At 45.8% G+C, this 26,806-nt stretch overlaps 1 protein-coding gene across 28 annotated transcripts in view; it reads left to right on the plus strand.

Annotated features, from left to right (window-relative positions):
* The window catches only part of Agtpbp1 (ATP/GTP binding carboxypeptidase 1), a 152,307-nt gene that overhangs the window by 116,829 nt on the left and 8,672 nt on the right, over nt 1–26,806 (plus strand). For 25 of the 28 annotated variants that reach the window (XM_063276136.1, XM_039095462.2, XM_063276141.1 and 22 more), the window contains 8 exons: nt 1,148–1,235; nt 6,118–6,262; nt 7,758–7,911; nt 8,805–8,985; nt 9,753–9,882; nt 17,343–17,474; nt 23,741–23,917; nt 25,985–26,145. In XM_063276136.1, the coding sequence (XP_063132206.1) occupies nt 1,148–1,235; nt 6,118–6,262; nt 7,758–7,911; nt 8,805–8,985; nt 9,753–9,882; nt 17,343–17,474; nt 23,741–23,917; nt 25,985–26,145 (1,168 nt within the window). Of the gene's footprint in view, nt 1–1,147; nt 1,236–6,117; nt 6,263–7,757; nt 7,912–8,804; nt 8,986–9,752; nt 9,883–17,342; nt 17,475–23,740; nt 23,918–25,984; nt 26,146–26,806 lie in introns of those variants that run through there. The other 3 variants (XM_039095464.2, XM_039095465.2, XR_010058817.1) reach the window with 3 other exon arrangements.

Consider the following 26,806-nt stretch of genomic DNA (forward strand, 5'->3'; position numbering starts at 1 on the left):
CACTGCGCCTGGGCAAGTGGTGCAGTTTTACAGCTCATATGGAAAGCATATTTCTAAGAATTTCCAGGAAAGTGGATTGTCTATTTAACCCAACTTTCGTTATCAGTTCTTACCATGACCAGAAAACAACTTCAGGAGGAAAGGGTTTATTCCACTCTCTTCTACAGCACTGCCTGTCATCAACGGGAGTTGGGGCAGGAACCTGGAGGCAGGAGCTGATGCAGAGGCCGTGGAGGGGTGCTGCCCGCTAACCTGCTGCCCATGGCTTGCTCAGCCTGCTTTCTTACAGAACCAGGACCACCAGCCCAGGGATGGCACCACCCACAATGGCCTGGTCTCTCCCCCATCAATCACTAATTAAGGAAAGTCCTACAGTTGGGTCTTAGGGAGGCATTTTTTTCAGATGCAGTTCCCTCCTCTCAGATGACTCTAGCTTGCCTCATACTGATGTTAGACTTGCCAGGACACAAGCCATGCTAACACTTCTGTAGAGAAGGAGTGAAAGCCCATGTGGATCTCTGGCCTTTCCCACTGCACATGAGACTCTAAGAAGTATTAGAACAGTGATTGCTCATTATCGTGAGTGTGCACGTGTGTGCACGTGCCTGCGTGTACTTGTGCATACCTACCCTCTCATTCGCTTCAGCCAGGGTCTGTCTGTGTGGTGGGCTGCGGCTTCGGCCTGGTTCCCAAGATGGCCAGGACAAGCTTCCTCTCCTCATCTAGGAGCACAGAGATCACAGACAGGCACTGCCGTCTCCATGGGTTCTGAGGGTTAATGGAGCCTCGTGCTTGGGTGACGAGTTTTACCTTCAGGGCCATCTCCCTACACGATTTCTTTATTACGTTTGACTGTTTTACTTTTTATGAGGAGTAAATTATCTTTAATTGATCGAACACTGTAACAATTTTTTTAACGGAAAAGAACTGGTAGCCATTCACTCTAAAGTTACTCCATTTTAGTTGAACTTTAAAAGGGGATATTGATTATAATTTAAGAAATTACTCAAACTTCTCTGATACATCCTGAAATAATAAATTGCGGTATACCTCAGTTTTCCTGAAAATTTTGTGCTTTCTAGAAGGCAGGATTCATTTTTACATCAATTCTGAAAAGAATTCTCTTTCCTTTCCTCTTCTTTCAAAGGTATGCAGCCACTTATGTATTCAGTTCAGGAAGCACTAAATGCCAGGCCGTGGTGGATCCGTATGGGTACTGACATTTGTTACTACAAGTGAGTATTCTTACAGAAGTCTGTCCACAGAGGGAGGGCTACTTCCCGTCTGTTTCAGGGTAACAGCGAAAGCACACTTAATATGTATGCTGGCTAGTCAGAAGAGAAGGAGCCTCCAGTAAGAAACGCCTGGACTGTAGGCAAGCCTGCGGATTATTTTCTTAACTAGTGATCTGATGTGGGCGGGGGCCACCTGATGTGGGCGGAGCCATGCCTGGGTTGGTGGTCCTGGAGTCTATAAGAAGGCAGGCTGAGCAAGCCCTGGGACCCAGTAAGCAGCACCCTCCATGGCTTCTGTGTCAGCTCCTGTCCCCAGGTTCCTGTCCTAACTTCCTTCAGAGATGGACAGTGCTGTGGACATGTAAGCCAAATAAATGCTCTCCTCTCCTCCTTACTTTAGTCATGGTGTTTTCATTTTTATTGACTCTTTGGAAACTCATACAGCATATTTAGACCTTACTCAGCCCCCACCCCTGCCTCTAGCTCAGCTCCACTCCTGTCTCCCCAACCCCCAATACTTTGCCTCTTCCTCCTTTTCCTCTCCCCCCATCCCCTTTGTAAAATAACATATGGAGACTAATTTGTGCTGCCTGTATGTGTGGGGACATCCATTGGAGGATGGTTGACCTACAAAGGGGCCACACTATTAAAGAAGCCATCACCTGTCCATAGAGTCCCCAGTTGGAGACTTGTGAACCTGGTGCCTGCAGGCAGTCTCAGCTGCTCTGAGTTCATGAGCCCGGCTGTCCTGTTGAATCCAGAATTCAGTGTTTCAGTCTGGACTGTAGACTCTTCCTCCCCTTCTTCTGAAGTGGCCTGAGCCTGTGTGGAAGGGTAGGTGCTGTATGACTTAGAAGCCTGTTGATGACTACAGCTTTACCTGTAAGGGCTTACAAGTCTTAGTCCTTGCTTCCTGTTTTACTCTAATTCTATATGTAAAATGTTTTATAATGCTTATCTCCCTCCTGCACAGTCCATTAGGAGCAGGGTGCGTATCTCCCACCCACATGGTTGGCCGCAGTCCACCCCCATCCCCCCACCCCCGGTTTTCCTCATGACCTCTGTCTGTCTTGACCTTGACAAGCTTGTGCTGGAGCCTGGGAGCTCTTGCTGGTGGCTTCTGTGCACTTCTGTGCCCAGAAGACTAGAAGGTGTGGTTACTACCTCAGGCCTGCAAAGGTGGTTGTGTAAGTAGGTCAGACCTTCCCTTGAGAGAAGGCCCATGACTGTAGTGTGCTGCCGTCCCTGAGAGGACATCACTTGCTGTGAGCTGCACCTGACAGCTTAGGCCTGTTTGTCTCAGACTTCAGTTCCCTGTGGTTGCTGTTTGAACGTGAATGCAGATAGAAGTGCTCCGGTTTGAAAACCTGCGTCTACACTGACCATTTTAGTTCTTAACTTTTTGTTGGTACCATGCACCTCAATCCCACTCATCTCCCTGTTGCTTTATCTCTGCTCTCGCAACCTCTCTCTCCCAAAATAAAAATAGATTTTAAAATTTTTAGTTTTTAAAATTCATTTCTTAATGATATTTCCCATCAGGCACACAGGAGTTTATATGTTTCTAATTTCTGTTGTGGTGTTTCTCTCCTTTGACTGCCACTTTCTGTCCTGTTAATCTTCACTTTCCCGTAAAGTGGATTTTGATTCCTAATGCTGTCCATACCTAGCACTGATGCCTCGTCCCTATAGCTTTGCCAGAAGATGATGGTGTCTAGAATTTAAACCAACCTTATAGTTGATGTTCCTTCTGGAAAAATCTAGATCTTAAACTCTGTTATTTCCTAGGAGTGAAATGGGCTTCATCTCAGGAAGGTTCTGCCCTCCATGTTTGTTAGCTAAATCAGCAGCACATAAATAAGAAGCAGAGACAGGAAATAGTGTCCCGAGCTCCACTTGACAGTGCTTGTAAGGTTTGTAATGATAGCCTTGGGTCACCTGTTCTGTCCAAGAACGTTGCAGTGGCCCAGGGCTGACCTTCGCAGTGGTGGGCACAGTTTTGGAAAGTGCTGAGGTTATTAATTCAAAACACCCATGTTTCTCTACGTTTGTCTCCATCCTTTTCACATTGCAATGTGCGTGGCCATAGCATAGTTAAGTTCTGTTCTGTGTAAAGAGTGCTATCAGGAGGTTTTGCTTTTTTGTCTGGCTGTTCAGACCTAACTGGAATTCAGTGCAACTTAGCATTCCTTCGTTGGCTATTTTTTATGTTATATGCGTTGTTGTGGTTGCTTCGTAGAAGTCTTGATACTCAGGATTGGAGACCGTTACGTTAGTTATAAATAGAACATAGTTGTCTTCTCTCAATGTGTGTGTCTCGTTTGTTTATAGCCTGTAACTTCCATGGAACATGTATGATAGCGTATGTTGGCATATATTTTTTTTACTATTTTATTGGTTTCGTATAATTGTACTTCCCTTAACCCTTATTCTATCCCAGTCCTTCACCCCAGCACTAGGTGGGAGAGAAAGGCTAGAGGGAAAGTGACATAGACACTCTAGGCTTCTTCCTACTGATTAGGGGCTTGAGTTCCCTGGAGGCAAGTCCAGTCTTTGTCCTCAGAATATCCAGTTTCTTGGTCTTGTTTCTCACGACCATTTGATAAAATGCAACAGAAGCAGCAGGGGGGCCACGGCCTCCTCCCAGGCCCTCTTGGAGTTTTCGCATTTATAACTCTTCCCAGAGTCTCCAGAATTAAACGATCTGCAGCTGGCAAAAATCACACCCTGCCTAGTGTACCAGGCAAATCACAATCATTTGCTGTGAAGCAGCCCCTCATCCAGCACCTGGGATTCAAGCACGCACATTCCCAGAACATAACTGGGCTTTTAAAGAAACTGACTCTCACTACAGGCATACATACATACGTACCTCTTCAGTTAGCGCCAACGCAGAGAGGAAACCGTTTTGTATGTTTCTTAGTCCTTAGCTCTTGCCATTATCTGCCCATTCAAGATGTAGTGATGAAATTAATGAAGACTAGTTTGAATCTGTAAGCCCTGTTTTTCAAGAGTTTTTAGAGCTTTAGAAATGAAATTGACAGTGTCTTTAAGTGCCCATATCAGCAATACTGAAGGACTTTTAAAAGCTGTGACAGGATGTTGTTCCAGGTGCTTGCTGCCCATGATGAACAGTTCCTGTCTCGTGGTCATTTCTGCATGTGCATCTGAGAGCTCCCTGCCTCCATGTTGACTTGTGAAAGTTCCTTAGCATTTCTTTATTTATTCGTGTTGTAGGACTGGTGGTGGAAGGCGGGTGCACCTGCCTCCATGTTGACTTGTGAAAGTTCCTTAGCATTTCTTTATTTATTCGTGTTGTGGGGCTGGTGGTGGAAGGCGGGTGCACCTGCCACTGCTTTCGTGTGGAGGTCAAAGGACAGCTTTGGTGTTTGGTTCTTTCCTCTAGGGTGCGGTTCTGGGTATTGAATTCAGGTTGCCAGCTTTGGCAGAAGGAGCCTTTGTCCACAGCTAGTGGCCCACATGCTGAGTTTTTGAAAGTGGCTGTCAGACACCAGATTTCATACAGAAATACTTATGTCTAAAGCACAAAGACCCCTTAAGATCATCTAACCACCCTGCCATTACCATACACCAGAAAAATTAAGAAAATCCCAGATTTCCCTGGGGCAATATGAATGTTGCTTGGTGCCTGTTTTTGCCATTAGGTTTTATGAAAGAGCACACGTTGCTTTTTTCTTTCTTTCTTTCTTTTTTTTTTTTTTTTTAAGTATAAAAGCCTGGAAAATGTGATTTACTTGTAGAAGAACTATTAGCAGAAAAGAACAAAAAGGTTTTAGAAAAAGCACACCCTTGAAAGTATTCCGTGTTAAAAATGTCTGTTGGCTACTACTGACCTCCTTGCTCAGCGCAGTCACACTTACTCTATGTTAAAGTGTTTCTTAAGTGCCTATCGGTAGGTTTCCCATTCCTCTGCTGGTTAAACTGGCTTCTCTCTCATGCAGGCGTTTTAAGCCTGTCTTTTGCTGACTGCATCTTGGCTGTTAACAGATGTGTCTTATTTAGATGGTGCACACTGTGAGTCAGCGGTTGTGAAAGCACAGTCAGGCTTAGGTTTATTTTGGCAAGAGCACAGCATCTGTAATGCTGCAGGTTTTCCTCCTGCCACACCAGGGTGCATGAGGACCAGCAGCCTTCCTGGCAAGTTTTCTCTTTTAATCTTAACATGAATTATGGTTAAAGTGCCAAGTGCTGTGGCTTGCATGATCCAGCTACCATGAATGTGGTCCTCAGCCTGTTAACTGATGGAGGGAGCTATCGTGGATGAGGTAAACGGATGCCGCGAATCACTGAGGGAGAGAGTAAGAGTGAGCCTCCAGTACTCTCAGTCTAGAGAAGAGCCGTGCTGCTAGATGGTGGCCTGTTGGGTCACGTGTTTGAACTCTTGGTCCCTAGTTGGTGGACTTGTTTGGGAAGGATTAGGGGGTGTGGCCTTGTTGGAGGAAATGTGTGGCTTTGAAGTTTCAGAGCCCACTCCACCTCCAGTATGCTCTGTGTCTGCCTCATACTTGTGCACTGAGACATTAACTCTGAGCTATGACTTCAGCACCAGGCCTGCCTGCCTGCCTGCCTGCCTGCCTGCTAGATGCTATGCTGCCTGCTATGATGGTTAGAGCAGGATGGAACCTGAAACTGTCAAGCCCCAAGTAAACTCGTGCTTCTGTAAATCATCTTGGTCATGGTGTCTCTCATGATGGCAATTGGAAAGTAATGAAAACTGTGTCTATTGAATAAGACAGCTCAGTTAAATATCCACTGGGATCGCTTTTCCTTTCTCTCTCTGAAATTCTACTTAATAAGATTAGCACATGAAATCAGAACGTCTCTGCATGGAAAATAAGTTCTTTATGCTTTTCGATCACAGAAATCACTTCTCGAGAAGTTCCGTGGCTGCGGGTGGACAGAAGGGGAAGTCCTACTACACGATCACCTTCACCGTGGTCTTCCCGCATAAAGATGACGTGTGCTACTTTGCCTATCACTACCCATACACATACTCTACTCTGCAGGTGAGAGATCCTCACGTGAACTTGTGATGTCCGTTTATATTGCGAGTGAGTATCAGGCAACCGGTGAACTTTGCTTCTGCTTACGTGTGTCGGTAGAATGCAGGATATACGTCAGTAGGGATGTAGTACTTGCTGGAAACGTTACAGCAGGAGATGCTGGAGTGGAAGTTCTGAGAGCCAGGGACACTCAGACACTAAAGTGCTGGCGCCACAAGAGCGGGGACCCCACTGTACAACTGTAGCACCCACAGAGCAAAGCCAGAGGTGGTCAGGGAGTCCCTGAACCCCACTGTCCGGGGCCTTGGCTCAGGTTCACTGAGACGCCTCACCTCAGGAAAGAGAAAGAGGTGGGGAAGCAGCTAACACGTATGTCAGCTTTGTCTTCACTTGTACTCACATGGGGCGTGCACATGAGTGCACTCCTGTGCCTCCACAAATGGAAAAGAATGTAGAAAACACCTAGGGAGGGGAATTTACACATGGCACGTATCACATGTCGAAGCTGATACTTCTTCAACTTCCTGTGAGCAAATTTTAACTGAGATTTCAGTTTGCTTAACTAAAAGCACTGTAATATAAATATAAATAAATATAAATATTGATCGTATAGAACCAAGTAGGGAAATCTTACAACAGCAGTATTTCAGCAAAATACTGAAAACAGTATTTTGAATTATTTTGAATTTTTCTGTAGGAAAATTAATGCTTTGGCATAAGAACCAAGTTAATTCTGTACCTGAGACCCCAGCTCCTCATAGTGTGTGTGAGAGAGCTGTGACATCGTGAATGTTTGCATTGTATAAAGCTAAGTGAACTGAAGAGAGCGAGTCGGTGGCCAGCTGTGGGAGGGACGGAAGGGTGGTCAGATCTGACAGGAAGGAGAATGGGGCGGCTCGAGCAGAAGGGAGGTGTAGCCTACAGGCTAGAGAGGAAAGACTAGGCTGAGTCTCAGCCCATGACATGGTCATTAAGACTCACTGAACAATGTAAATACCATGTGCACACACACATATACACACACACACACATACATATACAACGCACATACATATATATATACACACACATATACACACAAATAACAAATACACACACATACACCTAGAACTAGAAGAAATTGTTCATAATTCGTGGCTTGTAATTTTAGCTTGTGATTAATGTGATCTTAGTTATAAGTCCAAAATTTGAAGTTCTTCGAAAACCAAATGCTTTTTTTCCAGCTCAGATTGGCAGCAAAGCCTTAGCTGAATTTGTGTGAACTTATTTAGAATGTCGATTCCACGTAGGGTAAACCTGCTGGTGTGGTTGTAAGTAGGGGTGCCGCCTCTCTCCCGTTGCTGACATGTTGATGGTAATATGTGTTTGGCGCTGATGGTTCTGAGTAAGTTTCCAGAGTCAGATGCGCTTCTGTTCTGTGGGGCTTTAGGTACATTATTTTATGCATCAGCAGGGAGTTTTAAATGATCATATGCTTTGCTTTTAAATTTTTGTCAAGATGCATCTTCAAAAATTGGAGTCAGCGCACAATCCTCAGCAAATCTACTTTCGAAAAGATGTGTTGTGTGAGACCTTGTCTGGGAACAGCTGTCCTTTGGTGACCATAACAGCAATGCCAGAGTCCAGTTACTATGAGCATATCTGTCAATTCAGTAAGTCTGTCGTCTCTCTCTCAAAACGGCACACATCCTCGCTTGTGTTTGCTTCCTGTGTATTTCACAGCGGTCGTCAGAGCAGCCATGAGTAGATTTGGAGTCTCGTCTTGGTCCTGTGTCTAGCCGTGGACACCTCTGTGCCTCAGTTGTCCACTCAGGATTCCTTTGATAGGCATATTTTTTAGTTCTTATTTCTAGAAATCATGCTGAAGCTAAAAGACACTAGTATTTTTAGAGTTCAAATATTTTGGTAGCTAGCACTAAATAACTTCTGTATTTTTCAACTATTTAAAGTTTAGAATTGCTGAGGTAGTGCAAACAACACAGTTCAGCTTTTGAAAAAATATATATAGAGAGAGAGCAAGAGAGAGAGAGAGCGAGCGAGAGCGGCGAGAGCGAGCATGCACGCGCAGGAGTGTGAGCAGTACTGTGGGGTGGGCGTGGGGTGGAGTGGTGAGCTGTGTGGTGTTGGCGGACTCTGTAGACACACAGTGACTGCTCTGTGGATTCTATATCACACGCTCCTGTGCTGTCCTTTGTACAGATTTACATGAATATTTTCCTTTTGTCCATGAGTTTACCAAACACAGTTTTATGTAAAACAGTGTTTACCCTCAAGAACTAATCCTTTTCAAGTTTCGTCAGTCGGTAGAAAGTAACCCAGTGGTCCCTGTGCTGTGCCTCTGTCCACAGTGCAGACTCCTGTGCCTGGCAGCTTACATGCAGTTTCTGTTGTTCTCTCTGCAGGGCTAGTGCAGAGTGTGCATGCTCTGTGTGCTTAGTAACTTTCCTCTGGGACTCACAGCCGAGGAGTTCCAGAGCCCCAAGTGAAGCACCATTCCCAGTTCTCGTGGCTGGTCATTTCACTCGAGCTTTTGTGTGCACTTTAGGAACTCGCCCTTACATTTTCTTGTCTGCTCGGGTGCATCCTGGAGAAACCAATGCAAGCTGGGTCATGAAAGGAACGCTGGAGTACCTCATGAGCAATAGCCCGACCGCCCAGAGCTTGCGGGAGGCTTACATTTTTAAAATTGTTCCCATGCTCAATCCAGACGGTGTCATCAATGGAAAGTAAGTTACGCAGTGGTTATAGGCGTGTCATAGGTTGGTACGGTGGCTGCATTTAATTTGTTGATCTAATAGTGTTCAAGTCAATTCAAATAATGGGTTTGATGGTTTTTTTTTCTAGGAAAAAACAAGTTTTTGGTGGGTAACACATCAAACTTTTAAATGCATGTGTTAGCGGTAGGATTCCATGGGAATGCTACTTTATAAAATCTTTGTTGAGTTGAGCTCCTAGCACACACGTCCTGCTTCCTTTGTTGATGGTATGGCTGTAGACTGTGGTGCTTGACAACACTAGTGTCTAGCTCCTATGAGGAAAGGAGAGTGTGTTTACACTTCTTCCAGACTCCATAATTTTCGTGTATTTGCCTTTCTCACATAGCGAGTGTACAAGACAACTAATGAACTAGCACACAGAGTTCGTATAGTGAGTGGTTCCTATTTACTCATGAGAGAATGGGCCTATTAATACATTTTATACAGTACAGAAGAGAAGCCCAGAATTGACACTGATTTTATAACTTACAAAAGTTGATTTTAAATTTGAAATCACCATTGTTACATAGTGTGACATAAGATTTTCCATGTAGCAAACGATGGATACAAGTTTACTTAATGAATACAATGTGTGTTCAGTTGGGCATGATGGATACAAGTTCCCTTAATGAAAACAATGTGTTCATTTGGGCCCCATCTGTATTTCCTTGAATTCTTACTTTTGTCTCTCTGTCTTTGTGTGTGTGTGTGTGTCTGTGTGTCTGTGTGTCTTTTAGTCACCGCTGCTCCTTAAGTGGAGAGGATTTGAACAGACAGTGGCAAAGTCCAAACCCAGAGTTACACCCCACGATTTACCATGCGAAGGGGCTACTCCAGTACCTGGCTGCAGTGAAGCGCTTACCTCTGGTACGTGGCCGTGTTTGTTTGCCTTTGTACACACATGTGTATTTGCCGATTGATGACTTAGTATATTTTGAGTGATCTTTTTATATTAGTATGCAAAGTGACATTCCTCATCATGAATCTTCATATTCTCCTTGGTGTTTCTGCCCATTGCCTTTCCCATCCTTGTTGCTCCCACCCCTAGCTGGTTAGAGCTCTGATCTCCCTCAATGGGTCCCCTGTTCTGCTATCTCATTATCTATGTGCCATCTCCCTTTCTAGTTTTGTGACCTGCACATGTGTATAAATTAGTTACACATCTATAAACACAGTTCTAAATCTAGGTTCCATGCATATACATGTATATATACCAGAATTTGGTTGATTGCATTTACTGTAATGATTTCTATAATGAAAACTCCTCATCCAGGTGTGCTGTGTTAGAGCTGTTGGGTTGGATCACACGGCAGCTCTAATTTTAGCATTTTTGGTTTGAGGAATGTCCGTGCTGCTGTCCATAGCTACTGCACACGTTTGTATTTCTGGGCGGTGAGCAGTGCTCCTCTTGTGCACAGCACGTGGTATTTGGTTTTGAATGGCAGCTATTCCTGGGGGGGTGAGATAAGTCCCAGGGCCCCTTTGGTTTACATTTCCCTGGTGGCTAAGGATGCCAAATACTTTCTGAAAAAAAACCAACAAAATCACATTTATTTCTTTACCTTTGAATGTGTGTAGGATGGTGTACCTGTCCACAGTACAGATGTGGCAGTCAGGGTGACTTACAGAGTTGTTTTGCTCCCTGTGCCATCTGCGTCCCCAGACTGCTCTTCAGGGATTTATCAGGCATTTCTACTTCTTCTTTGAGAATTATTTATTTGGGGTTCATTATACTATTTATTGAGTGGGCCACTTTGTTTTTTTTAGTATTTATTAAAATTATTTATAGTGTTTACATATTAATCCTTGGATGTGTAGTTGGCAAATATTGCCCCCCCCCAACCTCCAAAAACCCCCCAAACAACCAAAACAAAAGCACAAAGAGAAGATGTGGGGCTGGAGATCTGGCTCAGTGGTTAAAAACACGTCCGATCTTCAGAGCATCCACTTTGATGGCCAGCACACTCATGGCTGCTCAAAGTATTCTGTAACTCCAGTTCTGGGGCATCCAACGTCTGCTGGTCTTGGCAGGCAGCAGGCCCACACCTGATGCGTGTGTGTGCGTGTACGTGTGCGTGTACATGTGCGTGTGAGTGTGTGTGTGTGTGTGTGTGTGTGTGTGTAGGAAATCTCCAGATTTATTAAATGAAATGATTCTTAACATATTTTCAAGAGTAAAGCCGTATGTGTCTGTGTGAACGTGTGACACATAGGTGCATGTGCCTGAGCATGTCTGACAAGGGCATGGGGCCCTCGGAACTAGAGCTGCAGGTGGTTGTGAGCAGCCCAGTGTGGGAGCTGGGAGCTGAGCCCAGGCCTTCTCAGCAGAGCAGCTAATGCTAGTGGAGGGCTGTCAGGGGTCGTTTCCTGTGTCGTGCAGCTACTGTAATTCTGTGTAATCCCATTTGCTAATTGGAATTATTTCCTGTGCTACTTGAGTTCGCTTCAGAAAAGACTTGCCTATTCCTGCTTCTTGAGGTGCTTTTCGTAAAAGCTTGAGGTCTTTAATGTGTTTGGTGGATTCTGTGTCAGCTGTGAGATGTAGATTTGTGTCCAGATGTGGAGACCCAGGCTGTCCAGACCATTGTTAAGAAGGCTCTTGTTTTGGCTACTTTTCTATTGCTGTAATAACATCATGATGGGGACCATCTTTAGAAGGTAGTTTATGTGGGGCATGAAGATCGTGACAGCAGGCAGACAGGCATGGCTCTGGAGTGGTAGCTAGAGATGGCATCTTGGGACAATCATTAGGCAGAGCGCTAATTGGGAATGGTGTGGGCTTGACCTCAAAGCGTACCTCCAGTGACACCTCCTTCAATAAGGCCACACCTCTTAATATTTCCCAAACAGCTCTACCAGCTGGGGACCAAGAATTGTACTACATTAGCCTATGGGGACTGTGCTCAAAGACCGCAACAGCTGTCTCTTTTCCAGCGTGTGTTTTCCTTTGGCTGTGACTCGCGTGGCTTGAGTCTTCACTTTGTATGCCTGTGCCACACTGCTTTGCCTTTCCGCTAAGGGTCTGCTTGGGTGTCGAGGGTCGGTTTGTGTTTCCATATGATTTTAGGATTGTCTTGTTCCTCTGAAGACTGGGGGTGCATAGACCCTGTAGACTGCCTTGGTGCTCTGTGTTCTCAGTGTTAACTCTGTCAGCCCCGTGTGGACGCTCTTGTCACTTTTCATGGTCTCTCACGTCCTCACACAGAGGCTTTCAGCTCCTTGGTCAGTTTATGCCCAGGCATCTATTTATTCTTGACATAAATATGAGTGGGGTAGTTTCTTTCTCATTCTCTTGGCAAATTCTTTATTGACACCCAGATCGGCTGCTGAGGCCTGTGTTGGTGTTGTGTGCATTGACTTTGCTGAGAGTCTCAAGGTCTTAAGAGTTTTCTACTGACTTTGGGATCCTCCAAGTACAGGAGGGCATTTCTGGTTCTGTCTTTATTTTGCAAATAGGAACATTTTGATTTCTTTTCCTACTCTTGTAATGTTTCTTTCTCTTTTTTATTATTTCAGCTAAAGCCCTGAGCACCATTGGAGAGAGTGGGCACCCTTGCCTTGTTCCAGATTTTGGAGGAAATGCTCTCAGTTTCCCCTGCTTAGTGTGTTCTTGACTGCAGGCTTGTTTTATACAGCCTAATGGTGTTGCTAGTCCCAGTTTCTTTCGACTTTGTGCAGGGAAGTTCAGCCTCTTCAAGGCCTTTTCTGCGTAACTTCTGTCCCCAAGTCCCTTTTGCCTCTTACTGACTCACGTGCATTCAACAGCCAGCACAGGGTGAGACCAGCTCAGTCATGGTGGCTGCTCATAGCATGGTCTTGCATTTGTTCTGTAAGGCTTTTATCGATCAGTTTGCAAGTATATTCATCTGGGAAATGGGCCTCCAGGAGTTTGTATTTGTTTGGTGTGGTGGGGCTGGGGCTTTCTAGATTGAGGGTGGCTGTCTTCCTGCCTCTTTGTTTTGGAGGATTGTGTGAGCTCTGTGAAGGTTTGGTAGAATTGGCAGTGAATTATCCAGTCTGCGTTGCTTTTAAATTACTGCTTCAGTCTCTGTTGTTGTAATTCTGTTTAGGTTGTATGTATCTTCTTGGGGTAATTTTGTTAGGTCCCGGGTGTCCCAGAATGTGTCCATTTCTTCCAGGTTTTCCAGCTGGAATAGGATTCTTTGTTTCGTCAGAATCCACAGGATTGTCTGTCTTCCGTCTCTCTTAATCCTGCCAGCTGCTCTTCCTCTGCATTGGTGGGCTGAGGGCGTTTACATTTAAGGTTGTTGTTGAGATATTTAATTAGTTGCTATAATTTTGCTGTCCCCCCACCCCAGTTGTTTGGATTAATATTTCTGCTGTACTCTCTCCTGCCATGTGGAGTTGACTGGCTGCTGTGCTAGAAATGAAGACTTCTCATCTCTCCTGCAGTGTCCTCTTCCGTGTTCTCACGATTGCAACACCATCTTTTCCTCTGTCTAGTGAGTGTTGCCTTGTCTCGTCTTGTGGTCATGAGCTGCTTGGTTTGTGCTGGTCATAAACATCTTTGTTTACCCCTCACTTTAACAAAGATAGCTTTTCTGCACAGAGCAGTCGTGCTTGGCAGTTGCTTTCAGGATTTTAAATGTATCACAGGGTTGCTGGTAAGACTGGCTGATCTTCCAGGGTTTCTGTCTGGTTTCTGAAGGTGAGTGGGTGCTTTCCTTACTGCTCTTACCCTGTGACTGCATGGTGTTGTCAGAGTCTTGCCTGACTATAAGTACTGGGGAGAGTCTCTGTTCATGTACGTTTGGGGCTCCAAATGCCTCTTATGTTTTAAAGTCGATTTCCCAAAGTTTGGGAATTCCACTCTAATTCCACTGAAAAGATTGTTTATGCCTGAGTGTGTGTGTCAGTGTCTCCCATCCCCTGCAGACCATGCAGGGGGCCATGTGCCCGTTGTTGATGATGGAGCTCATGCTGATCTTTGTCCCACTGAAGCTCAAGCACAGTATTGTGTGAGCCGTGCTCTCTGTCCTCCATGCTTGCTTACTCTCTGTCCAGTCTGCTAGAGGTGCTTTCCACTGTGGTTCTTACTTGACTCACTGAGCCTTTCATTTTTAGCATAGCATTTCCCCTAAATCTCTGTTTTCTTCCTGACTTTCTTGGGCATGCTGCTGGCTTTCTCACTGGTCTGGCTCACTGTCCTCTGTGTGGCAGACGTTCTTCTCCAGGTCACGGGCTGAACTCACCTTTCACCAGCATTTGGACTCTTCACCTGGCCTTCGGCATGTCCAGTATCTCTGACCTCAGGCCTGCAGGAGCTGCAGTCTTTTCAAGGAGTCCTGTTGCAAGTGTTTTCTTGTTGGGTTTTTCTGTTGCATTTTGCAATCTGTTGGTTTGGATGTGTCTTCTGGTTTGGGGGGGTGGGGATTCTTTTATTGAGCATTTTACCCTTGAAGGCTGAATCCCCAGTCTTGTCCATTGAGACGAACTTATTTAGTCTAAGACTGGAAAGAGTAAATGAATGAACTAGTAGAAGGAATGGATGGGCAAAGAGGAGAAAGAAGCGAGGTTACAGACAAGAAAGAGGCAGAGAGTGAAAATTAGCAATAGATTAGAAAGATAAAGGAAAAGGGAGGGGGTGTCTCAGTTACAAGAAAATTAAAAATCAAAAGTAGGGGGGTTGGGGATTTAGCTCAATGGTAGAGCGCTTGCCTAGGAAGCGCAAGGCCCTGGGTTCAATCCCCAGCTCCGAAAAAAAAAAACCAAAAAAAAAAAAAATCAAAAGTAGGTAAGTGTAAGACGGCAATAGGAAACACATGAGTTGAAGTCAGCGCTGCAGAGCGTAGAGAGGATGGCAGACGAGCGCCCTGCCCAGTGGGGAGAAGCCAGATGAGAGGGCCCGTGGATGGGACCAACAGTGAAACCAGTTAAAGGTAGTGAAGTATGTGCATGCTGTTCTGTGTACACACAGTGATGTATGTGCATCCTGCTCCTGTGTACACACAGTGAAGTATGTGCATCCCGTCCCTGTGTACACACAGTGATGTATGTGCATCTCGCTCCTGTGTACACACAGTGAAGTATGTGCATCCCATTCCTGTGTACACACAGTGATGTATATGCATCCTGTCCCTGTGTACACACAGTGAAGTATGTGCATCCTGCTCCTGTGTACACACAGTGAAGTATGTGCATCCCGTTCCTGTGTACACACAGTGATGTATGTGCATCCCGCTCCTGTGTACACACAGTGATGTATATGCATCCTGTCCCTGTGTACACACAGTGATGTATGTGCATGCTGTTCTGTGTACACACAGTGATGTATGTGCATCCTGCTCCTGTGTACACACAGTGAAGTATGTGCATCCCGTCCCTGTGTACACACAGTGATGTATGTGCATCTCGCTCCTGTGTACACACAGTGAAGTATGTGCATCCCGTTCCTGTGTACACACAGTGATGTATGTGCATCCTGCTCCTGTGTACACACAGTGAAGTATGTGCATCCCGTTCCTGTGTACACACAGTGATGTATGTGCATCTCGCTCCTGTGTACACACAGTGATGTATGTGCATCCCGCTCCTGTGTACACACAGTGATGTATGTGCATCTCGCTCCTGTGTACACACAGTGATGTATGTGCATCCTGTCCCTGTGTACACACAGTGAAGTATGTACATCTCGCTCCTGTGTACACACAGTGATGTATATGCATCCTGTCCCTGTGTACACACAGTGATGTATGTGCATCTCGCTCCTGTGTACACACAGTGATGTATATGCATCCTGCTCCTGTGTTCACACAGTGATGTATGTGCATCCTGCTCCTGTGTGCACACAGTGATGTATATCCTGCTCCTGTGTGCATAGCCATCCATTGTACCTCCTTCTGTCCACACATCCTCTTTTCCTTTCTCACTTGGGACTGGTTGTTGCACTCAGGTCCAGGAGTAGAATCTCATGTTGTGACATGTGACATGTTATTTGTAGCCACCATTGACCTGTTTGCCAAAGGAATCATCATCTCACCACATCCCGTGCCTGGATTTGAGGGTTGAGAACCATGGGTATACCCTGAAGGCAGGACCACCAGGTTTTCATTTGCAGGCACTTATGCACCCTCAGCCCGCCAGGGACTGTTTCCTGTACATGTTTGTTTTGCTCTCTGCTTCTCACATCTTTCCTGCTCTTTCCCTCATATACTCTGTAGGTTTCCAGGGGCGTCTCTGTGAGGTCCTGTCTCTGTCTTATGGGCTCACACATAGGTAGTCTCTAGCCTTAATCTTCCTGGAATCCTGTGATTTAGTACCTTATATGTTAGTTTCTGATTATAAAAGCCGACTGTTAATGTCATAATCTTGTCTGTTACCTTTTCTAATGGTTATAACAGTGTTAAGTTAATAATGTGTTCTTGTTGCTTGGAATTTGTATTAACCTTTTCCTTCCTGTTTATGAGTCTCGATGGTAGGCTATGTGCTTCAGACTTCAACCTGCTGTGTGCCAGCACAAAGGCAACAGTATTTGTTCCTGTGAAACCCAGGCCCCAGGGCACAGCACCAACACACCGGGAACTTTATACATGAGTCCATCCTCATCAGTTTTGATTAGAATGTACCTGTTTTTACATTAGTGTCTAAATTCTCTAATCTTGCATTCAGGAAGAGGAAAATGGAGGAGTAAAATTAACATGCTATTTTATTTTAAAAACGATGCTCTTATTTTATTTAGAAGTTTGAACTTTTCTCATGAAAGCATTTTCATGTTCTTTTAACTATTTTAACAGCCGTTTGAGGCTGTAATGGCTGTATCTGTACAACTGAGATAGAATCACATGTTGTATTTTAAATGTTGAGGAGGAGGTAGGACTAGCAGAGCTTTGAGATTCACCATTTTCATCTTTGAGGATTTATTAATTCGAACCTTAATTATAAATCCTTCCCCAAATGGGGATTTATTTCTTATTAAATTGACGGATCTTTTAAATAAAATGACTAAAAGAGACAACTTGATTGACTTGATATTATCTGCATTTATTTGATAATATATGAATATGAAGATTCAAATTTTTATTTTGGCAAAGAGGTTTGTTTTAATTCATCCTAAAGTTACTACAGTAAAAACCACGGTACAGCATTCTTTTACAACCTCGAATGCAGAAACTCATAACTGCTTACAGGAAAGGTTATTTCGGACATGGAATGAAACTACGAGTTTAGAACTCACAGAGTGGGGCTAGCATCCCTCAGCCTGCTCAGCATTCTGTGTGAGCATCCTGGAAGCCGTCAGAATGTGCCTTTCGGGATAGGCTATGTGTGGATCCAAGGCTTTAACTGTTAAAATGTATGATCTCTTTAAGGTTTACTGTGATTACCATGGCCACTCTCGGAAAAAGAATGTGTTCATGTATGGCTGCAGCATCAAAGAGACAGTGTGGCACACCCATGACAACGCGGCCTCCTGCGATGTTGTGGAAGACATGGGATACAGGGTAATTTCTCACGAGCATTTGAATTTGAAGTGCATGTAAGCTGTACGAAACGTTCGTGCACGTGAGTTGGTCGCCCGTGACGTTTACTTCTTTTCATTTCTGTTCCAGAGCTTTTGCTTTAAGGTTTGCTTTCATATTGGTCTTTGCGCTCTGTCTGGACAGCTTTTTGTGTTTGGGACAGACATGTAACTGTAACCTTCTTTTGCCCGTGGATACCAGTTGTGTGTGTGTTTTCTGTGCTGGGGTTGACGTGTGCGTTCTGAGCTCATGTGTGCTGGTGTGGGGATGGGTTTTGGTCCCTGTAGTCAGTCAACTCTTTCTCTCTGGGCCACACCACTTTAATGGTGAATTTTGACACTTGTCTCTTATTCCTTAAAACGTTGTTTCTGGGTGGGTTTTTGTTGTTTGTGGGTCTTTGGTTTGTCTCTTCTGTTTCTTTCCCTCGTGAATTCTAGGACATTCATTTGTAGGTTATGCTGAGGTTTGAATCATCAGAGTAGTGTGGACCTGGATTAAGTGTGAGAATGGTGAAGGGCCTTTGTATCCACCGCCCTGTTTGTCCATTTGGCTGTGTCTTAGTTTCTTAATAAAATTTCTTTACGTAGGTGAAATAATTTACTTGTTTCAGCCTTAACACTTCTGAGTCTAATTGTAGTTGGGGTTAAGAATTCTTCCCCCACGTGTCTGCTGTCTCCAAGTAGATCATTGATTGCCTGTAGGAAATTACTAATTCTCTCAAGAGAAATTGCTATGAGTTTTATGGTCCTTCTAAAAAGGGTTACATATTGAAATGCATATTCCCTCTATGCTCTCAGTACCATGATGTGATGTAAGCTGATGTCAGACACTGAAAGTATCAGACAGTCGCCTCGTAGTGACCTATCCAGGAGGCCTACTGGGCGATAGTTTTTTAAAAATATTTGTAAAAGATTTCTGTGTGGATGTTTTACCTGCGGATGTGACCGTGCACAGTTTGTGTGCAGTGCCTGCTGAGGTTAAGCATCAGAAACCCTGAAACTGGAGTTACAGACAGTTGGGAACTGCTGTGTGGGTACTGGGAACTAAATTCAGGTCCTCTGAAAGAACAGCAAATTCTTAAGTGTTCTTAACCTCCGAGCTGTCTCTCCAGGCCCTGGCAGATGTCTCAGGATTTCTTATTCTGAAAAAGGAAGCATAAGGACATGAATCCAAGAGAAGCCACCTCTGATACCAGTGAAGGAGCGGTGCAGACTATGGTGTCCTCTGATACTAGTGAGGAGCACTGCAGACTCTATGGTGTCCTCTGATACCAGTGAAGGAGCGGCGCAGACTATGGTGTCCTCTGATACCAGTGAGGAGCACTGCAGACTATGGTGTCCTCTGATACCAGTGAGGAGCACTGCAGACTCTATGGTGTCCTCTGATACCAGTGAAGGAGCGGTGTAGACTATGGTGTCCTCTGATACCAGTGAGGAGCACTGCAGACTCTATGGTGTCCTCTGATACCAGTGAGGAGCACTGCAGACTATGGTGTCCTCTGATACCAGTGAGGAGCACTGCAGACTGTGGTGTCCTCTGATACCAGTGAAGGAGCGGTGCAGACTATGGTGTCCTCTGATACCAGTGAGGAGCACTGCAGACTCTGTGGTGTTCTCTTGATACCAGTGAAGGAGCAGTGCAGACTATGGTGTCCTCTGATACCAGTGAGGAGCACTGCAGACTATGGTGTCCTCTGATACCAGTGAGGAGCACTGCAGACTATGGTGTCCTCTGATACCAGTGAAGGAGCACTGCAGACTATGGTGTCCTCTGATACCAGTGAGGAGCACTGCAGACTCTATGGTGTCCTCTGATACCAGTGAGGAGCACTGCAGACTATGGTGTCCTCTGATACCAGTGAAGGAGCACTGCAGACTCTATGGTGTCCTCTGATACCAGTGAGGAGCACTGCAGACTATGGTGTCCTCTGATACCAGTGAAGGAGCACTGCAGACTCTATGGTGTCCTCTGATACCAGTGAAGGAGCGGTGCAGACTCTATGGTGTCCCCTGATACCAGTGAAGGAGCGGTGCAGACTATGGTGTCCTCTGATACCAGTGAAGGAGCACTGCAGACTATGGTGTCCTCTGATACCAGTGAAGGAGCACTGCAGACTATGGTGTCCTCTGATACCAGTGAAGGAGCACTGCAGACTATGGTGTCCTCTGATACCAGTGAGGAGCACTGCAGACTATGGTGTCCTCTGATACCAGTGAAGGAGCGGTGCAGACTCTATGGTGTCCCCTGATACCAGTGAAGGAGCGGTGCAGACTATGGTGTCCTCTGATACCAGTGAGGAGCACTGCAGACTATGGTGTCCTCTGATACTAGTGAAGGAGCACTGCAGACTATGGTGTCCTCTGATACCAGTGAAGGAGCGGTGCAGACTCTATGGTGTCCGATGTATCAGCATGCAGTGAGCGGCCGTGGTCTTAGGTGGCTCAGAGTTCTATTAGAGTAGGCCACGTTAAGTAAATGTGCCCGAGGAACTCAGGGGTAGGGGTGCGGTAGGGACTACTTAATTTAGATCTAGGGAAACAGCATTTGAATGTGACTAGCAAGAGGCCACAGAGGCTGGAAAATTAGACAGAAGGCAGTGGGTAGGACCTTTGCATACAGCGTCCCTTTACTGTAACATCCCCTCCTTGTAACGTCCCCTTACTGAGGAAATTCTTAGTCACTTAAGGGAAAGCAGGTTTCATATTCACATTATATTTCTTCTGTTTAACGTAGGAATTGTAGTAGTTCTATTTATCTTCATACATGTGTATAACTGTGAGTGTTTATGTGTGTCTGAAGTGTCAGTGGATCTAGAAGTCGTCCCTGGGTCTCTGGAAAACCCTGAGTTCCATGGGCACATTTACTTAACGTGGCCTACTCTAATAGAACTCTGAGCCACCTAAGACCATGACTGCTCACTGTAAGCTGATACATCGGACACCATAGAGTCTGCACCGCTCCTTCACTGGTATGAGAGGCGGTTTTATTTCTTTATGCTGCCTTCTTTTTTCAAAATACGAAATCCTGAGATTATGCTCCAGGGCCTGGAGAGACAGCTTGTAGCCTGTTGTGAGCCCCCATGCAGGTGCTAAGACCAAATGCAGGTTTGGCAGAGGCAGGAAATACCTTAACCACGGTGCCATTTCTCCATCTTTTAACTGCACAGCACCCTGATATTTGCCTACCATCTTTTCAGGCCATCATATTTAAATTTATCTCCATTATCTTTATCAATTAAACAAAATTCTGTGCAGTTTAGTTTTACTATAACAGAACACCTACCTGTATTTTTTGAGTAGTCTCTTACAGGTGGTCATTTGAATAGTGTGGCCAAACTCCCCACAATATAGATGAGACCAGTTGATGCTCGAAATGCCATGAGCAGTGCTGCTCTCTGTGCACTCTCTGTACTCAGCATCTGTGTGTGCACACCCTCTGTACCTCGGCATCTGTGTGTGCACACCCTCTGTACCTCGGCATCTGTGTGTGTGCACACCCTCTGTACCTCAGCATCTGTGTGTGCACACCCTCTGTACCTCGGCATCTGTGTGTGCACACCCTCTGTACCTCGGCATCTGTGTGTGCACACCCTCTGTACCTCGGCGTCTGTGTGTGTGCACACCCTCTGTACCTCGGCATCTGTGTGTTCACACCCTCTGTACCTCAGCATCTGTGTGTGCACACCCTCTGTACCTCAGCATCTGTGTGTGCACACCCTCTGTACCTCAGCATCTGTGTGTATGCATACCCTCTGTACCTCAGCATCTGTGTGTGCACACCCTCTGTACCTCGGCATCTGTGTGTGTGCACACCCTCTGTACCTCAGCATCTGTGTGTGCACACCCTCTGTACCTCGGCATCTGTGTGTGCACACCCTCTGTACCTCGGCATCTGTGTGTGCACACCCTCTATACCTCGGCATCTGTGTGTGCACACCCTCTGTACCTCGGCATCTGTGTGTGCACACCCTCTGTACCTCGGCATCTGTGTGTACATACCCTCTGTACCTCGGCATCTGTGTGTGCACACCCTCTGTACCTCGGCATCTGTGTGTGCACACCCTCTGTACCTCGGCATCTGTGTGTGCACACCCTCTGTACCTCGGCATCTGTGTGTGCACACCCTCTGTACCTCGGCATCTGTGTGTGTGCATACCCTCTGTACCTCGGCATCTGTGTGTGCACACCCTCTGTACCTCGGCATCTGTGTGTGCACACCCTCTGTACTGCGGCACTGTGTGTGCACACCCTCTGTACCTCAGCATCTGTGTGTGCACACCCTCTGTACCTCGGCATCTGTGTGTGTGCACACCCTCTGTACCTCAGCATCTGTGTGTGCACACTCTCTGTACCTCAGCATCTGTGTGTGCACACCCTCTGTACCTCGGCATCTGTGTGTGCACACCCTCTGTACCTCGGCATCTGTGTGTGTGCACACCCTCTGTACCTCAGCATATGTGTGTGCACACCCTCTGTACCTCGGCATCTGTGTGTGTGCACACCCTCTGTACCTCAGCATCTGTGTGTGCATACCCTCTGTACCTCGGCATCTGTGTGTGTGCACACCCTCTGTACCTCAGCATCTGTGTGTGCACACCCTCTGTACCTCGGCATCTGTGTGTGCACACCCTCTGTACTGCAGCATCTGTGTGTGCACACCCTCTGTACCTCGGCATCTGTGTGTGCACACCCTCTGTACTGCGGCACTGTGTGTGTGCACACCCTCTGTACTGCAGCATCTGTGTGTGCACACCCTCTGTACCTCAGCATCTGTGTGTGCACACCCTCTGTACCTCAGCATCTGTGTGTTCACACCCTCTGTACCGCAGCATCCTTGTGTGCACACCCTCTGTACCTCAGCATCTGTGTGTGCACACCCTCTGTACTGCAGAATTTCTCCTGAGGAAACAGAGCCTGGTCATGTTACTTCATGCAGTGGCAGTTGGACGCGAAGTGTGCTTCTGTGTTTACTCATCACACTGTCCCTTGGAAATACTCTTGTTCATGTTTACGGCTCATCTAATTATTACTGTTTTAAAAATAAGAACTCATTATATGCCTAACGAAAGATTTTTTATTTTTTTCTCTTTTGAACTATTTAAAAATGATATTTATTGGGTTTTTTTTCTTTTCGATGGCATTGGGTTAGAACTCAGGCCCTCCTAACCTGCATTCTCAGCTCTGTTGAGTTGTTCCTCCCCCCCCCCCCCGCCCCCCGGAGCTAGGGACTGAACCCAGGGCCTTGCGCTTGCTAGGCAAACACTCTACCACTGAGCTAAATCCCCAACCCCAACCCCGTTGAGTTTTAAAGCTGCTTCCCTGTTTAATTCAACTGATGAAAGCAGCCCCAGGTCATTGTCCTGTCCCTGATGAGCAGCTGAGCCAGTGTCACTGATGTCACTGATGGCCAGCCCTGTCTAGTGGTCATAGTGGTCTGGTTCTGCTCCCGAGCCCTCTGCAGAGTGTATTCCTGCATTCCTGTCCCTGTCTGGGTCACTGCAGATATATGGGCCACATTGGCATCTGTGGGATCGGTTCTCTGGACACAGACATTTCTGTCTGTGTGTGACAGTTTTTCAGGGTTTGCTTAGGTGTTTACATTTTTAGGTAAAGTTGAGAATAATTTTAAGTTAGAAAAATATTGTTCCTGCTGTGGTTATGACTTCATTGGTTGTACTGGTTCTGTCTGTCTTCTGTCTGTCAGTCTAGAGGTCATTGCCATTTCATGTTAAACCAGCTGGCCTTTCCTGGGATAATTTGTTTTCGAATAGGAAGAATCCTTCCCTCATATTTTATGTGCTTATTTATTATTTGCTATGTGTGACTCTGCATGTGTGTGTCTGTGTGTGAGTCTGTATATGTGCACGTGTGTTCCCACCAGAGGCAGCAGGGAGTGTCCGATCCCCTGGAGCTTCACTTCACACAGTAACCAGTGTGGGTCTGGGAGTGAACTCAGGTCCTCTACATGAGCAGCGCTCCTAACCCCAGAGGAGCCTCTCTCTAGTTCCCTTCTTGTCTCGGTAACCAGGCTTTGTGTGAATGCTTATAGAGTGTATGCTTTGTACATTGCTTGCTTATAGAGTGTATGCTTTGTACATCGCTTGCTTATAGAGTGTATGCTTTGTACATCGCTTGCTACTGTTTGGGACAGCAGAAAAGTCTGAATTAGTGAACTGCTGGAGTGGGGGGCACAGCCACTCGGGATAGAGCAGTGTTTGGATGAATAACGCGGCCGCTTTACCTTCACAGACTTTGCCTAAGATCCTGAGCCACATCGCTCCGGCCTTCTGCATGAGCAGCTGTAGCTTTGTGGTGGAAAAATCCAAAGAGTCCACAGCTCGGGTTGTTGTGTGGCGGGAAATTGGAGTTCAAAGGAGCTATACCATGGAGAGTACTTTATGTGGCTGCGATCAGGGTAGATACAAGGTAAACCATTTGGCGGTGTTAGCTGTTTTCAAACTGACATGTTGGTGTAGTTGCTCTTGAGAGCAGTGACACGGGAGGCTGTGGAGTTGTAGTCTCCGCAGTTGTCAGCCGTGCCGCCTGCACGAGTGTCAGGAACTGAGCACAGTCCTCTGCAAGAGCACTGTGAGCTCGGAACCGCTCTCCAGCCCCAGGCCTTTAGCTGTAAAGATACCTCGTTTCCCCTCAGATATGCTCTCCTGACTTTCCAGTGGTTGTTAAATGTGGGTTTTTCTTACTGAGCTAACCAGGTAACGTACACTAACAGGATGGAGTGCCACAGGGTTACCAGTGAGGTTTTGTGTGGGAATGAAGGCTGCTTCCTTGTATTTGCATGGATGCCAGAAAGCAGATATGTGGGACGTCTTCTTTCATTACAGTGCTTCTCAGCCTTCCTAAGGCTGCACCCTTTAATACAGTTTCAGTGTTATAGTAATTCCCCAACCCTAAAGTGTCTTTTGTTGCTACTTTGTAATTTTGCTACTGTTATGAATTGTAATGTATCTTTTCTGATGGTCTTAGGTCACCCCTGTGGAAGGGTCATTTGACCTCAAGAGGGGTGGTAGCCCACAGGCTGAGAACCACTGCTCTGTTACTATCCACTGTATTCCCTTGACAAGATCTCACTGAAGCACACACAGATGTAGCATTTGGCCATTGAAAGAGGCAAATTTAAAAAACTAAAACGTTTTGATACATAAAACCAATTTTTGAGATTGTGTGTCTGTATGTCTTTCTCTGTCTGTATGTCTCTCTGTGTGTGAGTGTGTGTGTTGGGGGGAGTTGGGGGAGAGGGGGAGGGAGAGGGAGAGACAGACACTTGGAGGCCAGAGGGACAGTATGTGAGTATCCGTTTTCTTCTCCCAGCAAGTGGGTCCCAGGAATTGAACCCAGGTGATCAGGTGTGGTGGCAAGTGCCCGTATTCACCGAGCCATCCCAGCAGACATGTTTGTTTGTAATGTATAAATACACAAACTTTTAAAGAGAAAATGGGCACCATGTAAATATCCATTTCTTTTTTTATGTGATTTAGTTAGTAAAATTCTCATTGATTTAAAACTCTACAGAGAGAAATGTTTCTCCCTAAGCTAGGGTTTTTAAATGTTTGATGGGAAGATAGGTGGTTTATGGGTAGAGTGCCTGCCATGCTAGCTGTGTCTGGTTTCCAGAAGCAGTGGAATCCCTCAGGCTGGGTCTTCAGGCGTCATCGTGGAGCCCAGCCTCAGGCTGGGTCCTCAGGCGTCATCGTGGAGCCCAGCCTCAGGCTGGGTCCTCAGGCGTCATCGTGGAGCCCAGCCTTACTAGGCTCTGCTGCAGAGCCCTCGACTCCTGCGGCTCTGGCAGAGTAAGGCCTTGAGTTGTTTAAGAGGGAGGTTCATCTTTGTATCTGGAGAATAAATGATAACCCATGTAGTTCACAACCAATACTTGTGGTTTTATGGTGACATTTAATGTCTGATCAGCTTATGATGCGTATGTGAGAAGCAGTTAAAGGGGACATGTGATCTGTAAACATGCTCATGCAACGTGGCGCACAGGAGGATACTGTGCATGAGGGTCCGAGGCAGTGTTCAGAATGCAGTCCTGACTCAAGGCTGTTGGGTGCAGCTTCACACATGAGCAAGAGGAATTCAGTCAGAAAATTCAGTGCTCACTGATCGTATCCCCTCAGATTGTCAGCAAAAGGTGACCTGCATCCTGCTGAGTGGGAGTGGGTATTTTATCACAGAGTAGGGAGTCTTCAGAAGTCATAACTTCTAGGCTTTAGGTATTGTAGCTCGTAGAGTGTGTGTGTGTGTGTGTGTGCGCGTGTGTGTGTGTAAAAGGCTGGTTAGGGGACATGGCAAGGCCCTGTCTCTAAGAACTGCAATGAGTGACCGTCCTTCAGAGTGGCTCAGGTCACCAGCACCCACTTCCGTAGCTGCGTTTCACACGTGTAGATGTTCTTGTCCTTGTCTCGGCCATGACTGCAATAAGCTGCATCTGAGGACAGCGAAGGCTCTGAGAGTCTGTGTTTCCTTTATTTCTAGGGTTTACAGATTGGGACTCGAGAACTGGAAGAAATGGGAGCAAAATTTTGTGTTGGTTTATTGCGTTTGAAAAGACTGACTTCTCCATTGGAGTACAATCTACCCTCCAACCTGCTTGACTTTGAAAATGACTTAATTGAATCAAGCTGTAAAGTAACTAGGTAGGACACTCTTCTTTCTTTCTTTTTCCCTAGGTGCTTCCTGCTAGTAAGCTGTCACGCGATCGTCATGGAGTACAGTGCTCCTGACAGTGAAGGGTGCGCTTACAGTTAGCATGCCCAGGTTACAGGTCTGACTCTGGGTTCTGATTGGAATGCTGGACGTTCAAACAGCATTGCAGGGAGAGGACCTTCCGCTCTGAACCTTACTTTTAGTAACTGTAATAATTCACTTTTAACAACAACAACAAAACAACAACCTAGCAGTGGGGATAATACCTAAATTAAGACGACTTGGAATCATGTTTATTTCAAAAGGGATTTTATTTTGTTGCAGTAGACATATATCAGATGGCTTTTCAGTAACCTGATTATATATTGGAAACAGCTGAATCAAGCATGTTTGGCAATTTATTCCTTCAATGTATCTTAAATAGTATTTTCTTTTAAAATTAATTGTACATGACATTTGAACCATTTCTAAGTTTAAACAGTGCAGTGTTAAAATTCCTAGTCGTACTGTCAGACAGCGTTCTGTCTTGTGGAATATATGTATGGAAGGAACAAGAGCAGTTTTGTTGTCTAGGCCCTTGATGACTTGTGGTGTTGGTATCAGTTTGTCGTTGTGTTAATTTGTCAGTGTGCTGTGATGTGATTTGTCACG

Source organism: Rattus norvegicus, chromosome 17 (assembly GCF_036323735.1).
Source record: "Rattus norvegicus strain BN/NHsdMcwi chromosome 17, GRCr8, whole genome shotgun sequence".
NCBI lineage: Eukaryota > Metazoa > Chordata > Mammalia > Rodentia > Muridae > Rattus > Rattus norvegicus.